General features: G+C 43.1%; 1 protein-coding gene across 5 annotated transcripts in view; it reads right to left on the minus strand.

Annotated features, from left to right (window-relative positions):
- Positions 1–2,731: 2,731 nt before the first annotated feature.
- The window catches only part of LOC135524146 (SH3 and PX domain-containing protein 2A-like), a 145,010-nt gene continuing 132,131 nt past the window's right edge, over positions 2,732–15,610 (minus strand). For all 5 annotated transcript variants that reach the window (XM_064951378.1, XM_064951389.1, XM_064951369.1 and 2 more), the window contains 5 exons: positions 14,899–15,061; positions 13,961–14,234; positions 13,611–13,660; positions 13,383–13,502; positions 2,732–11,967 (listed from right to left, as the gene is read on the minus strand). In XM_064951378.1, the coding sequence (XP_064807450.1) occupies positions 9,889–11,967; positions 13,383–13,502; positions 13,611–13,660; positions 13,961–14,234; positions 14,899–15,061 (2,686 nt within the window). In that variant the 3' untranslated portion in view covers positions 2,732–9,888. The remainder of the gene's footprint in view (positions 11,968–13,382; positions 13,503–13,610; positions 13,661–13,960; positions 14,235–14,898; positions 15,062–15,610) is intronic.

The following is a 15,610-nucleotide window of genomic DNA, read 5'->3' on the forward strand; positions in this document are numbered from 1 at the left end:
ATGTTGTGGGGGTGCTTTGCTGCAGGAGGGACTGGTGCACTTCACAAAATAGATGGCATAGGTAGGAAAATGATGTGGATATATTGAAGCAACATCTCAAGACCTCAGTCAGGAAGTTAAAGCTTGGTCGCAAATGAGTCTTCAAATGGACATTGACCACGAGCATACTTCCAAAGTTGTGGCAAAATGGCTTAAGGCCAAATAAGTCAAGGTATTGGAGTGGCCATCACACAGCCCTGACCTCAATCCCAATTGAAAATTTGTGGGCAGAACTGAAAAAGCTTTTGTGAGCAAGGAGGCCTACAAACCTGACTCAGCTCTTTCAGGAGGAATGACCCAAAATTCACCCAACTTATTGTGTGAAGCTTGTGGAAGGCTATGTTTGACCCAAGTTAAACAATTTAGAGGCTATGCTAGCAAATACTAATTGATTGTATGTAAACTTCTGACCCACTGGGAATGTGATGAAAGAAATAAAAGCTGAAATAAATCATTCTCTACTATTATTCTGACATTTCACATTCTTAAAATAAAGTGGTGATCCTAACTGACCCAAGACAGGGAGTTTATACAAGGATTAAATGTCAGGAATTGTGAAAAACAGAGTTTAAATGTATTTGGCTAAGGTGTACGTACACTTCCGACTTCAACTGTAGTTAGCAAATCATGCAACTGCGTGCACCGAAAGACTAACGAGCGACACTCTCTGCTTTAGTATCAACTGTATCAAAAGCCTTAGAGAGATCAATAAAAAGCGAGACACATTGCTGCTTTTTCGTCAAGGGCTTGAGTGATATCATTTAAAAACCTTCATGGCTGCTGTTATTGTGCTATGCTTCTTCCTGAAGCCCGATTGGTCCATTGATAAAACAGAGTTAGTATATAAAAACAATTTTAGCTGTTCACTAACAAGGGTTTCAAATAATGACACAATCCATTGATTAAGATGGCTCCCATCCATGATTGCATGGATCAAGAACACAGTTTGTGTCAGCATAGTCGCAAAACACACAGGAATCCAAATAGCGAGGCTAACCCAGACCTACACAACCCTGACCTTCTGTGGTCCAGTGGAACGTGGTGCTTTCAGTGGTATGTGATTTGTGGCACCTGTTACATCATGTGTTTTGGACGGCCCCAGCTGCCTAGGTGGTTTATGTTCAACCGGGGTCCTCCGGGGGACACTAGGCTTAGGGTCAGGGGATCCAAACACTGCAGGCAGCTACCACCTCATCCAAATATCCCTCTGATGTCCCCAATATTTCTGTCAGTAGTGGATTAATAGCATGTAAGTCTGGTAATATCTAGGAGCAGGTATGAGGTCATAATATTCTAGACGATATATATCAAATCTGTCATCAAGATGTATTAGTATCCCATGACTCTGTTATACCATGATGGGTCATAGTTAATGTCGATAGGTAATACTCTGTGATGATGGATTAAACCTTCATGTGTTAAAAAATAATAATCATTTGAATACATAATGCAGTCCAGCATTACAAAGACCCTTGAGGTAAGACCTTCACAAATAAACAGCCAAAAACCGCAAACCATGAGCTCAAACTCCCGTCTGACTCCTCCGGCTAAGGCTGAGGAGAACAGACTAGTTCAAGATTGCCATCTAGTGGATATATAGAAATAGTTCCACTGACCAATGAGAATCTGTTTTAGGGATGGGTCGTCCTATGGGAGCTTTCCTCAGCTGTCGACACTGTCACACTTAAATATGCCTTCACCCTCACACCTGAAGATGACAGTGACATGGAATGAACAGAAACACTCAGACCTTTAATTCAATACCTCTCTGAAATATTCCCCAATGGTCTATGTGCAACCAAAAAGGTGGCAGAAACACTGTCGGCCTCTAAGTGTTTGTTGCGTCTTTATTTGATACCTGTCATTCTAGAACCTTCCTGACATACTACAATACAGTCTTTATGTTGGACATGATGCCTCTATGTATTTCTCCTCTCACAGGTTGTTAGTCTGAGTGTTACATTTTTTTTGTACACCTCCCGCAACCACCCATGATCAATGTGATGAATGCTCTGACCTTTAGATGCTGAGGGTAACTTGCACATGTTCTGTTGAAAGCGAGCGTTTTGTAACCGGTGAGGGTTTCGATTGGGGTGGTTGTCCTCAGGGGAGGTAGGCGTGCACATTTTACGTGTTCATTTAGGTGTGTGTGATACATCTTTCTACATGTGTATAGATTTCCCCCCCCCCTCCATCTTTCTCCTTAGCGGTAGGGAGGGCTCTACCAATACTAGTTCGTCTTCATTCGCTGCCCTTACAATTTTCTCTCGTAACTCATACAATATACATCTAAAAACAGGGTTGTTCAATTGTACAATCCAAGTCTAATTATACTTATTCTGATTTATACCATACAACAAATGAAGATATATGTGTCGTTCCAGAAAATGACTGTCGCATTCGATTGTATGTAAAAGTTATAAATAAATATAAATATGAATGTATGAGTCACATCAGCTCCGTTGGTCCCGTGTGGCTCAGGTGGTAGAGCATGGTGCTTGCAATGATAGGGTTGTGGGTTCTATTCCCACTGGGGACCAATACAGGGAGAAAAGTATGAATATTTACTCTTGTAAGTTGCTTGGATAAAAGTGCTAAATGACTGAATCCTTTAATAATGCTGTAAATATTCTGTTTTGTAATGTATGGCATGTGAGTTTTCAGGCTAACAAATGAAAACAGAGAGGCAACATGAATTAAACAAAGATAATACATTTAATAGTGTTTCGCTTTCGGGGCAATGCAAGGTACAATGGAAACAGGAACAAGACACAACAACAACAAAAAGGTTTTCAAAATGAGAACGGTAAAAAGGGACAGCCCTGTTTTCAAAAAGAACCGCTGGCACACAGACCAATTCCTATGTTTCCCGTTGAAGAGTAGACTGATTCGATTATTTGTACATTTGCTGTACTTCCACGTACACTTATTGACTCACTGATGCCACATTGCAATATCATGACATGGCCTGCTTCTTTATCGCCTTGTCACACAACATGACATCTTGTCACACCGAATGACTCACGTCAGTGACATTTACAAAAGGAATCAGAAAACACGTTTCTTTTGAACTCCATCCCCCTACGACACCTTTCTTTTGAAAACAGGACTAGTCTCTATAGTTGTCTCTATAGAGTTGAACACAAATGTTGCATAAGAATAATGCAAATTTTAAAAAAAAGGGAGAAAAACAGATATTATAGCAACTCCTTTGGTCCAACTCGAAGCATTGGTGGTATGATGTAACAGAGTTGACATACTGGTAGTGGGTCATTATTGTTTCAAGTTTGGGTATAAGGACCTAGATGGTTTACAGAGCATAGGTTTAGAGAGTATAACTTTGGTTTGAGGCCTTGTCTACAAATTAGGTTTTTGTGACAGTGTTGGAGACTTGCCACACTACGTTCTACTGTAAATAGGAATTAGACTATAACTGGCATCAGAGAATGCTCATGAAGGCCTGATCTTAGGTAATAACAAGACTTTTGACTACGCAAACTAAAAAGAATTCATCTGAAATGAAATGACACACATCTTTATCTGACAAATCCTCCCTCCAGAAAATATGGATGTGGCAATAAATATGTTCCATATTGGTACCCATACAAAAAAAAGGAAGGTAGTTTTAAGCAGTGTGAGCAGTTATTGCTAAGAGTGATATGACATGATGTATCTGTCTGAGGGTTAATTAAAGAGAGTATAAAGTAGTAATTAGAACAGGAAGTCAAACAGTGAGAGTCTCAGCACAGCAGGAAACACAAAAGAACCAGCATGCACTATTCCTCAGCCATGCAATACATTAGCATTCTAAGCAATGCCCCAACGCCACCTGTTGTGTTAAGTAATTGTGTTAAGTAACACTTGGCATAGTCGGCAGTCCCATTCCACCTGTCTGAAGCGTTACCATCAGTTCGAGCACTGAGTAAGCTTTCATCCCTCTCATTTTCTTCTTCTTTTCTTTCATTCATTGACTTCCTTCATGAGCAAACAACATAAAAAATTCACTCTAAAAAAGCTATGTTAAAAATACCTACTAAAAACAACCCTTAGGTTAAACACCTCACACCCCTTTCACAAACACTTACTACTAACTTTCTCAAATCATCACACCTCCTACCCTTTCTCTCATCAACCTGGCTCTCCAGCCTCTCCCTTCACACCAGGACAGAATAAGCCATCAGACAGAAGTTGAAGCTTCACCACAGCAAATGATATAAAGCCGAATAAATCAGACACATGATTAATATGCCACCCGCTAAAAAGCTGGAGAGAGACAGAACGAGAGCGACAAAGAGTGAGAGCATCTATCCATCTTCGACAGCCGCAATCTCATTTGTTTTAGATTACGCCCTCGTGGCTGTGCTACCCTGCTATCAGGGCGCCATCGGCGCGAGAATTACTGGCCTTCAAACCTTTAACTACCGCAATTAAAATGGTGTTTTGATAATGAGATTTCACAGCCACGCATCGTACATTGGATAGTTCATTAGCCCAAGCCATGGGAGATGGGAGAAGAGGAGGAAGTATGATGCAGTGTTATTCATTGTCTCTGATGGAAGCTGTTGCTGCTGGTTTTAATGGAAGTCCAGTCAGCATGAACAGAGGAGTACAATGTCCACAACTGTATCCAGCTCCTGTCTCTCTTTCTCTCGTTCTCACTCTCTCTTGTTCCCTATCTCTGTCTCGTTCTCTCGTTCTTGCCATGTCATCTACGATCCAAAATCTGATCCATCTCAGGTTTCCCGACGCATCCCACACACAACTATCCTCATCCCTGACCTCCTCCTATCTTTCTCCTGACCTCACCTGCACGCAATCCATCTCATCACAGTGCACACGTCCTCTCTCAAACACACCAACACACAATATCACACATCACATGCTTCTTCAACCCAAACCTCATACACTAGATACACTCAACACATCCAATCTCTTCTTTCTTCTTACTTCAAGTGACTAGCTTTCGGCACTGGGAACTGCTAGCTTTGGTTGAGGCGAAAGAAAGAAAAAGAACATGGCGGAAGTATGGTGGAAAAGGCCAACGAGTGAGCAAGGAGGCACTAGTAAAGGAAGAGTAGAAAAAAAGATCTGGGATGGAAAAAGGACATTCCGGCTGGTGCTATCTAGGATTACTAGGCTTAAGGGAAGGTCACGCTCGAGAAGGCCTGCCAATTTGTTAAAATAAAAAGAGAGAAAGGAGGCAGGGGCAGAGAGTCGAGGCAGTGTGGCGTCAGTAGGGACGGTCTCACTTGGCTGAATTCGCAAATATGGTAGAGGCTCTAATCTATTCCCTCTGACATGAATGGCATCCCTCGTCGGTGTGTGTGTGTGTGTGTGTGTGTGTGTCTCGCCCCGTGCATGGGTGCTCCTTAACCACAAATCTGTGGCACCCTCCACCAAAGTTAAAACTCAAGGGTGTGTGTGTTTCTTCCCTATCAAACCTACTGGAGGGGAAAGGAAATGAACCGAGACCTTCCAAAGCCACGAAGCACCTTAACTGTTATGTGGGGATAAGTGAAAGAAAAGCATCTGTAGAGGAAACTTTTAAACCAACCAGTTTTAGTGGACCTCAAGAACATCACTGTTGTAATCTGTGGACAAAGAACCAAACCCATGTAGTATTTTCTCTCTTTCTCCTCAGAAGATTCGAAACATTCGGAACATGGTCAATCAAGTCTGAAATGAATTCCCATGGGGCTTAATCGAGGACATGGAGATACATAAAAAAAGTGTTTTCTTATATTTGGTGGTAGGTATAGGTTTGGAAGCGGATGGATTAAACTACGATGGCCCTGTAGTACACATTACTGTTTCCCTACAAGACTACCGGTTAACAGTCTCTCTCCCAGTTTACATTACGCGGTTGACATCTGTGATGGTTCCAAATGTCACTTTTGCCATGGCAACGGGGTTGAAAGAGGCCGACATGGCTTGTGTTCAAATGGCATGGAGGCATCTGCGTACAGTAGTTGGAGGAGAGAGATACTCCAAGAACAAAAACATTTTGTTCAGGCACAAACGTGACAGCTCGAAGGCAGTCTGGTGAGTACCTAGAGGCCCTCGATGCTGACACAACTCTTACCGCTGTGGACCTGTGGTAGAGAACATCTAGATGTTAACGAGGTCGGAACCCGGGTCATTGGCTTCTACCGGTGACATTCACAGTCCACTAGCCACACACGCTAGCCAGGAGGAAGGACCAGAAGGGATTCTTACGTGGCCATTGGTTAAAAATCCTGTCCATCATGTCACAACATGTTGTGCTGCAGCTCAATGGAAGTAAGCATCTCCAATGGGATTGGAGTATGTTTAGTGCCATTAGATTGTTGCTGTTTTGAAAAAGGCTAATATGAAAAAAGCAGTGGACCTGAAATGAGTCATGACCTAAAGGTGTTTACATGACCGATGATGGCTTGAATGGATTAAGGGATATACAATATCTTTTTGTATCATATATCCTTAGGCATGTTGAAAGAGGAGGTCATGTTTGATCATGTTTTTCTATAGCTATGCTTTTTAAAGATGCCTATTTCTATTGCACATTTCCTCGTTATTACATTTCTGAAACATGTTCAAATACAATGGGGTGAAAACTAAAAACAAATAAGACAAAATTGATAATTTTGACCAAAACATTGAACAAATTATTTTTAAAAAATATTTTAAAAATACATAATACTAAATATGAAAAAGTCAAGCTTGACACATTACAATTCCCTTGTAATTTTGCAAGCGCAGGCAGAGAAGCCATTTAAATTGTACTCAATTAAACAATAGCGATATGCATTAATATGTGCTGAAGCGAAATGTTATGGGTGATTCAACACGTTTACATAATGCCTTCGTCGAGGGGAGGGAGGGAGATTGGTTAGGGGTTCTGTATCAACTGTAGTTGTACTTGACATAGACCTAATTATTGATTTCCATTGCTTTAGATGGGATATGATGGGTGAGATAAAGAGCATTTTATACCCTCCATTTGTGAAGCAGAACTAACTTCAGCTTCTATAGATCTGTATGCAACGGCTTGAAATTCATACCAAATAGACTGTATAAATGACAAAAAATGATACAGTATATCACACATTATTGACTTTTGTACTAGGTTGACAGGTCTAGTCCAGTCTAGTGAGGCAGTGGATACATATTTGATTGTCAAACCACAAATGGGAGGTATAAACATTAGGTCAAAAATAAATATGATTTGAATCAGGCATTACGTACAGACCAATAAGGAGAAAGGAAGTGTCCATGATTTTGCTAGTTGCAGCACACAGCATGGGGGAAATAAAGTCATTTAGAAGGTTGGAAAAAAAGATAGCCAAATAGAATAAAGTGAACAATTTTTTTTACAAACTACAAAAAACAACAACTCTTAGCTGCATTAATATTTGAAAACATTCAATTATGTACAGGCATTGTGTAGTTGGAAGTTTCACTGACCAGCAGTGCATTTGGTATTGCGTTGTTACTGCGGTTTGTAGGGCAACATGAAAAAAGTATGTTGCAGTAGCATTCGTCTCCCACAAGAGAGTACCATGTACAGTATCCAATTATTATATTGTGAGGAGCTTTGGCATCCTCGAATGACTGAGATATTTTCCTGTGAAAAGACAGGAGTTGAAAAACTTGAGGTAAAAAAATACTCTTATTAAATAGTTTTTTTTTTAAATCAATAAATAATATGCTGAGTATTTCAACTGCATCTTTACATTAATGCACTGTAAACAAGTGTTAAAGTGCATTAATTCACAAAAAACGGAACTTCAATCTTCATTATTGTCTATGTGTGATCACACTGTAACAACAAAAAACAACTATGGTTGGCTAAAACAGATATAACTGCGATCTAGCAGGTACAACACTTTAATAATATAATACTGTCCAGCAGAAAATGTCATGAAAAAATGTCACACACTGTTAGAAAAATATTTCAGCAGTCTTGAACACCAGCCAGTTGAAATAGTACTTCATTTGGATTTTCAATTGGGGATCGTTTTGAAGTAATATCAGTATTGTGTTTGGGGAAAACGTATAAGTAAATAGTAATAACTCAAAATAGTCCTGCAGTACTTCTAAATCCAGTAGATACCAAACTACTTTTAAAGCAAGGAAGTGAACATAAATTTTATTGCATATCACATAAACCAATACTGCACAGCAATATCCGCATGTTTCAACATTCTTTCATTTGGGTTCAGAACATTAACTGAGTCCAGATGTTATCAAAATATATATATTTTTAATATATATATATTATCCCTCTCCGGCCTCTAGATCACCAGGCTGCTCGTTAAGGCACCATCGTTATGCGCATTAGCGCATAAAGACACTCACCTGGACTCCCATCACCTCCTTGATTACCTGCCCTATATATTTCACTCGCTTTGGTTCCTTCACTATTGTTTCTATGTCTTGTAGGTGCGTTGTTTGCGTTTTGTATTATGTTACATTTATTGATTAAAACACACTCCCTGAACTTGCCTCCTGACTCCCAGCACACTCGTTACAATAGTAAAGCTACAAAATAGCCAATGCAATGATATTCTGCTTTGGTTTGATCACATTGTGGGCACGAGGCTATGGAAATATATCCTTGCGATTCAAAGATCATTATGAAGCCATATTTCCAGTACGTATTTTCTGTGCAACTGCGGTTGCTTTACTGTATACAGTAAAGCATATATACAAATATATTTGTCTGGGACTAATACAGACAGACAATACTAAAACTTATTGTGTAAAGTAATATCTTGGTGGAACTGAAAAGCACCTTCAATTGGAATTTTATTTCCCAATAACTATACTTTGATTAGATTTCAAGCTTGACAAGTTTCGGCTTTATTTGTGTGCAAGATACTCTAGGCTTGGTTGAAAATATAGAATAAGAAGTTGGACTCCAAAATCGGGGTGACACTACAAAGTTTGACTAATTACGTGTACCTCAACATAGATATTCCATCAGTGAAACTTCAGAGAATGGAATATCCGAGAGAGGAAACTTGGACTCTTTCCAATTCTGGGCTGTCGGTGGAGTGTTACACAAGAAAGCAGAAATACATCTCTAAGGACAGACAGAAAGACACACAAAGACATTAAAGAACAAAACATACCGTAATGTCTAAAAAAGATAATCAAACAATTACTCATTTTCAGTGAGTCAATTGTGACTCACTGAGAGTCACTGATATCTCTCCTGTTCTCTTGTTTTTTTCTTATTTGATTCTGAACACTCTAGATTGATCCTATTCACTCGGTAACGCTCTTAAACACTCCTCCTCAAGTGATTCTCTTGAACGTTACAAAAATAATTTTGGTGGTATTCATGCTCATAGGCCTATGGCACAGTAATACATTTGGTAATGACGTTGATTCACTGATGCGTTCCGTCCACTTCTTCGAACTCCCATTCAGTTGATCATCTACGAAAGGCACCTATTTGGCATTATAGTCACAAGGGCAGGTAAAAGGCTTGCCATCATTGCCCAGCCATCTTCTCTTTATAATGTAAACCCCTTCTAGAAGGTGTCGTGTCAAATCGTTCCAAAGTTCCAAAAACTTCTTTGTGTTTCTAACACTGGGGGTGGCCAACCCTGTTTTCAGTCTCTCGTTATATCCCATATCGTGTACACTTTAGTAAGCCAGAAATAAAAGTGTCTCTTTCTCATTATAAGGTTAAAACAACATAATGTTTTTTTTACATAAAGTCTTTCAGAATCAATCATCTGTTTACATATTTGGAGCATATTGCTTGTGGTAGCTCTTGTGGGGTAACATTCTTATGGAGTGATGTCACCAATATTCTTAGTGACATCATCAAAGGGGGACATTGTTATTATTACTAGGCCATTACTTCTTCCTCTCTAGGTAGTTGGAGGGGACCCAGCCCTTGCGGGGGTGCAGGGCATCTTGGACCTGGCAGTACCACCACCCATTGGGGTTCCTGTCTAGAACCTCCAGGCAGGTGCCCTCAGGGAAGCCCATGGTCTCATCGTCCCCCCGGTAGTCAGCGATGGAAACATATACCTCCCTCCCCAGGTTGTTATGGATCAGCTGGCTCTTCTCGATAGGCTTGGGCCTGACTGTGGTTACGGGGATACCATTACGCTGCACAACAACCCCAACCCTGCTCAAGGCGTCCGTCCCGCCACCGGCGCCAAATCGTTCCGCCGAAGAATCTCTGGTGGTGATAGAGCGCTCTGAGGGTCTCGATCGGGTCTCGACTGTGACGGGTTGTGCACGCACTGCGTTGAAAGAGGAGTTACGGCGCACGCCGAGGGTAGCGGAACCGGAGCGGTACTGGTCGGTACGGTACTGGTTGTGGGCGGCCAATGACTCATTCCGCCTCAGGGAACTCGTCATGTAGTGTTGACTGTCCATGGCGGGCTGTGGCACAGACACGAACACGGACTGGGGTCTGACGGCGGACTGCGGTCTCACCCCACCGTTCCTCATTCTCACAGCTCCGTTAACCAGCACAGCCGGCTTGGAGAAGCCCCCCGGAGGCTTGGAGGGGATGGGGGGAATGTTCCTCGATCTCAGACCTCCTGGCGTGTTGTGTACCTGGTGGTGGTTGGTGAGTCCCTGGAGGTTGATGTCGTTGAGCGCCAGCACGCGCTGCTCATTCTTCTCCAGGCTGTTGGACTTGCTCCCAGTGCCACTGCCCGACCCAGAGCGCTGCCCATCAGACTCGGACCCACCGCCGTCCCTCCCTTGGTGGATGGGCTCCAGGTAGAAGGTGGGCGCCCAGCCTTCCTCGTCCCGCCAACGAATGTACCACCAGCCACTCTCCTGCCTCTCCAGGACCTCCACCTCCACCCCAGGTGGAAAGCTCAGCTCTGACTCCTGGACCTTGTCGTAGGCGTCTGTGGTCCGGTATAGGTTGAATACCTCCAGATCAGAATCTCCCCGGCTCCCCTTGGAGTAGATGGAAGAGAGGTCTGAGGTGCTGTTGCGGGAAGAATGGGAGTCCTCTGACGAGATGACAGAGGACGTCTCTGTGTCTTTGAGCCCATGGACGGTATGCCGGAGTTGTCCCGTGGGCCTCAACTGGCGTCTCAGGGAAGTGATGTCCATCCTATCGGAGCACTGTGGCTCTGACTTTGTGGTGAGCAGAGGTTTAGGCCTCACCGAGGGCTTGAGCTTGGTGGAGGGGCTCTGGCCTATCCTTTGCTCCACCTTCCTGATGCCTGGAGGTCTCCTGGAACCTCTACCTGATTCGTCTGAGGACGACCTGGGGCTGGTGTCGGCTTTGGCTAGGGACTGGCTTCGGCTCAGCTCTGGGACGATCTTCTTCAATGGCTTTCCCCCTGCTAGAGGTGAAGACCCTGAGGGTTTGCGGGGTACAGTCGAGGAGTGGTAGATCCTTGGGGAGTTGGAACCGCCGCAGCCTTTGGCCAAAGCCCCTTCATCACCACTCCTGTGCCTGAAGCCATCATTCTCATAGATACATTCCTCCTTGGCCATCTCTTCAACGGACCTGAAGGACCTTCTTCTATAGCTGATAATCACAGGGGAGGTCTTGCAGACCGGAGGAGAACTACGGTACTTCTCATAGACCACATTGTTGATTTTCACCTCCAGGGGGCGATGTATTGTCTCTCCCTTCAGGGAATCTGTGTCCGACTCGCCCTCGCATCCAATGGCGGGAATGTCGTATTCCGGTTCCTCGTATACTGCGGGCCGACTAGGGGATTCTGGGGCTTTGGACGGTGAGGAGATGGAATGACTGGGTGAAGGTGAGGGCGTCTCCTCTGAGTCTTGCTTTTTGACGGGTGGAGCTGGGGGCGGGACTTTGGGGCGGGTAAGCGTGCTGGTTCGTCGGCTGAGGTTGGGCTTCTTGCGTTTGTCGATGTAGGAGCAGGGGGCCCAACCCTCCGTCTCCCCGATCTGGACATACCACCAGCCCCCGGAGTTCTTCTCTATAACCTACAGAGAAGACAGGTGGGAAGATAACCAAAAGTCAGATACACACTTGATGGAACTATCGCTTTACAATAAACATTCAGTCTCACTTGAACTTCACACTGATGAAAATAGTATTTTTGAAAATAGTATTTTTATAACAATGGGTACTGGTCAAAAGTAGTGCCCTATAAAGGGAATAGGGTGCCATTTTGGAAGCAGACAATGTTTCTCATACATGCAGATCTCTTGAGCGTTGTGGTTATACAGATGTAGGATCTTAATTTGATCACCCTGCTGCAGGAGAGGTACAAAATCCGTCGTTCTGCCCCTGAACAGGCAGTTAACCCACTGTTCCTAGGCCGTCATTGAAAATAAGAAATGTTCTTAACTGACTTGACTAGTAAAATAAAGGTAGAAAAAAAAAACATCTCCTCCATCATTCTCCCCATTTACAGATGTAGGACCTTCATTTGGTCACCCTATTGCAGGACAACATTCCTGCAACGCAAGACATTTAAAACTTGCAGTCTATTTGAGATTTTAAAAGGCTTCTGAAAGAAAATTTCCACTTTGAAATATCAAATTTACAAAAATGTATATTAATTATAATCCACATAAATAATCCCAATTTCCTGTTGTTGCAGGATTATTTTCCTGCTGTAGTAAACTTGCTCAAATTAAAATCCTACATCCTACATATTCTGGGTATCATTCTTTGTCATGCCCTGACCTTAGTTAGCTCTGTTTTCTTTATTCTTTTGGTTGGGTCAGGGTGTGACGAGGGTAGTATGTGTGTTTTTGTCTTGTCTTGTTTTTTTTGTATATCTATGGGGTTTTGGTTTGTCTAGGTAAATGTAGGTCTATGGTGGCCCGAATTGGTTCCCAATCAGAGCAACATTGTCTCTGATTGGGGATCCTATTTAGGTTGCCATTTTTCCATTTTGCTTTGGTGGGTTATTGTCTATGTGTAGTTGCACGTCAGCACTTGTGTTTATAGCTTCACGTTCGGTTTGTTAGTTTGTTTAGTGTCCTTCGTTTAAATAAAGAAGAATGTATTCATCTCTCGCTGCGCCTTGGTCTCCTCGTTATGACGAACGTGACATTCTTGGTGCGACGGTTAGGGAAATCAAAACAAAAGCTCCCTTCTTCTAACGTCAAATGTCCACACTGACATCCAGTTGGCCTCTATGCAGTATTTTGCGAGCATCATCAAAATGAACAGACCGTCAAGGCCATATCTATGCAGCTTCAGCAGTTGTTTCGCTAGTGAGCTGTCAGGTGTCATTAATATTTAATGTGCTCAGACAGATTCCAATACCGACATATGTACAGCAGTACTGAGCATAGAGATAGATCATATAGACGGTAGCCTATCCAACCATCCAGAAGCTAAATATCTGTATAGATACTGTATCTCTATGATTCTGGGTGCTTACGTCAGCTTTTTGTCCTCCACGGAAACTGATGCCATCAGAGATGCAGGACTGGAACTCTGCGATGGTGTAGTACTCCGCTTCCACAGTAGGGGGCTCTGGTGGCTTGGGTAACTGGAAGCCCTGCACAAACAAGAGGAATAGAAAAAGAAGCAATCTTGAGTTCAATGTTCTATGTTTATGTGTAAAAAAAAACGTTTTCTGATAATACTGTATTTGAAAGTAAATTACCAGATTTGTTTCTCTTCTAGGAGGGGGTTTTTGTCGGAGGTTGGGAGAGCCTAATGAATGGAACCATAGATTAGCCTCATTTACTGTCAAATGTAGAAATGATAGAAGAGCAATTGGTAGTCTATTGTACACACATAACAGACGGGTACAAACCTTAGTATATCCGTAAAACCCCAATCAAAATGTTATATCACTCACCACTATATATGTTTTTATTGCATTTTATTACACACAAATATTAGTCACACAAATATATCCCAGCACCCAAATATTAGTCAAATAGATATATATTAGCCGAGTAAATAGTCTAATTTGAATCACCGTACAACTCTATAATCGATGACACTCACCTATCGACACTCTGTGTGGAGCGACACGTGCTACAGCAGGGGAACCAGGTTCCGTCTTCCCCTTATTGTCCTGTAGAGGGCCACTAGCACCAGGGCCCAGGCTAGGACTGGAGGTACCCATCCCAGATCCAGAACTCAGCCCAGGACTCGGACCTGGGCCAGGGCCGTGGTCGGGGCTGGGGTTGTAACCTGGGGCATAGGGCATGGGCAGGCTGATCTCACTCTTGGAGATGTGGCGCTCAGGACTGGTGGAATCTCCATCCGTTTGGACATCCTTTGAATCAAATCAAACTTTATTTCAAATGCATTTAAAACGGCAACACACTTCACAGTAAAAGAAAAACTATACAATACAAGACATAAATCAAACAAAAGCTAATAAAATAGAAAAAAGTGCTTTAAAAAAAATAAAAAGCTGGGCCTCCCGGGTGGTACACTGCATCGCAGCGCTAGCTGTGCCACCAGAGATTCTGGGTTCGAGCCCAGGCTCTGCCGCAGCCATCTGCAACTGGGAGGTTCATGGAGCGACGCACAATTGGCCCAACGTTGTCTGGGTTAGGGAGGGTTTGGCCGGCAGGGATATCCTTATCTCATCGCGCACTAGGGACTTCTTTGGCGGGCCGGGCGCAGTGCACGCTGACCAGGTCGCCAGGTGTACGGTTTCCTCCGTCACATTGGTGCGGCTGGCTTCTGGGTTGGATGTGCGTTCTGTCAAGAAGCAGTACGGCTTGGTTGGGTCGTGTTTCGGGGGACGCATGGCTCTTGACCTTCACCTCTCCTGAGTCCGTACGGGAGTTGCAGCGATAAGACAGGAACTACTAACAATTGGTAACCACGAAATTGGGGAGAAAAGGGGGTAAAAAAAATATAACAAAATAAAAAGCTAAAAGTTCAATCAAATGAAATCTTAAGTTTAAAGTGAAATCTTAAAACCTTACTTTCTCACTGCTGGACTTCTTCTGGAGCAGGTTGCTGATCTCCATGATGTTGCCGATGATCTCCACAGGGCCCGTCGGGGTCTTCTTCCTGCCCGAGGATGAGAAGTCCTCCTTCATCTTCTTCAGGTATGAGGCCGGGGCCCAGCCCTCCTTCCCCAGGTACCTAGCAGGAGAATGGGATTTTACTCACCGGTCAAATAGTAACCCTTACCAGTCAAATAGTAACCCCTACCGGTCAAATAGTAACCCCTACCGGTCAAATAGTAACCCTTACCGGTCAAATAGTAACCCTTACCGGTCAAATAGTAACCCTTTCCGGTTAAATAGTGCATTGTGTGTTGACGTCAAAGTGTAATTACTTCCACTTTATGTCCGTCAGTAATACACTGGTACATCAGCAGTAAAACATGAGGGAGTCTTTATTTTGTTTATTCTCCCACTGACTGTCTACGACCACTAGATGTCCTCATACACATAGAAGATTCTGAGCAGGGGGACGGCTCATATTAATTTCTGGAAGGGAGTCAGGGGAATGTTATCAAACACAAGGTAACCATGCGTTTCATGTGTGCGACACCATTCAATTGATTCCGTCCTCCCCTATCTAGGTGCCTCCGGCTGCCTGTGGTCTGTGGATTATATATGAGAGATGTAACAGGAGAGATGTAACAGGACTGTTCTTTAAGCCAGAGCAGAGTCCAGAGTAGCATGT

Source organism: Oncorhynchus masou, chromosome 4, assembly GCF_036934945.1.
Source record: "Oncorhynchus masou masou isolate Uvic2021 chromosome 4, UVic_Omas_1.1, whole genome shotgun sequence".
Taxonomy (NCBI): Eukaryota; Metazoa; Chordata; class Actinopteri; order Salmoniformes; family Salmonidae; genus Oncorhynchus; species Oncorhynchus masou.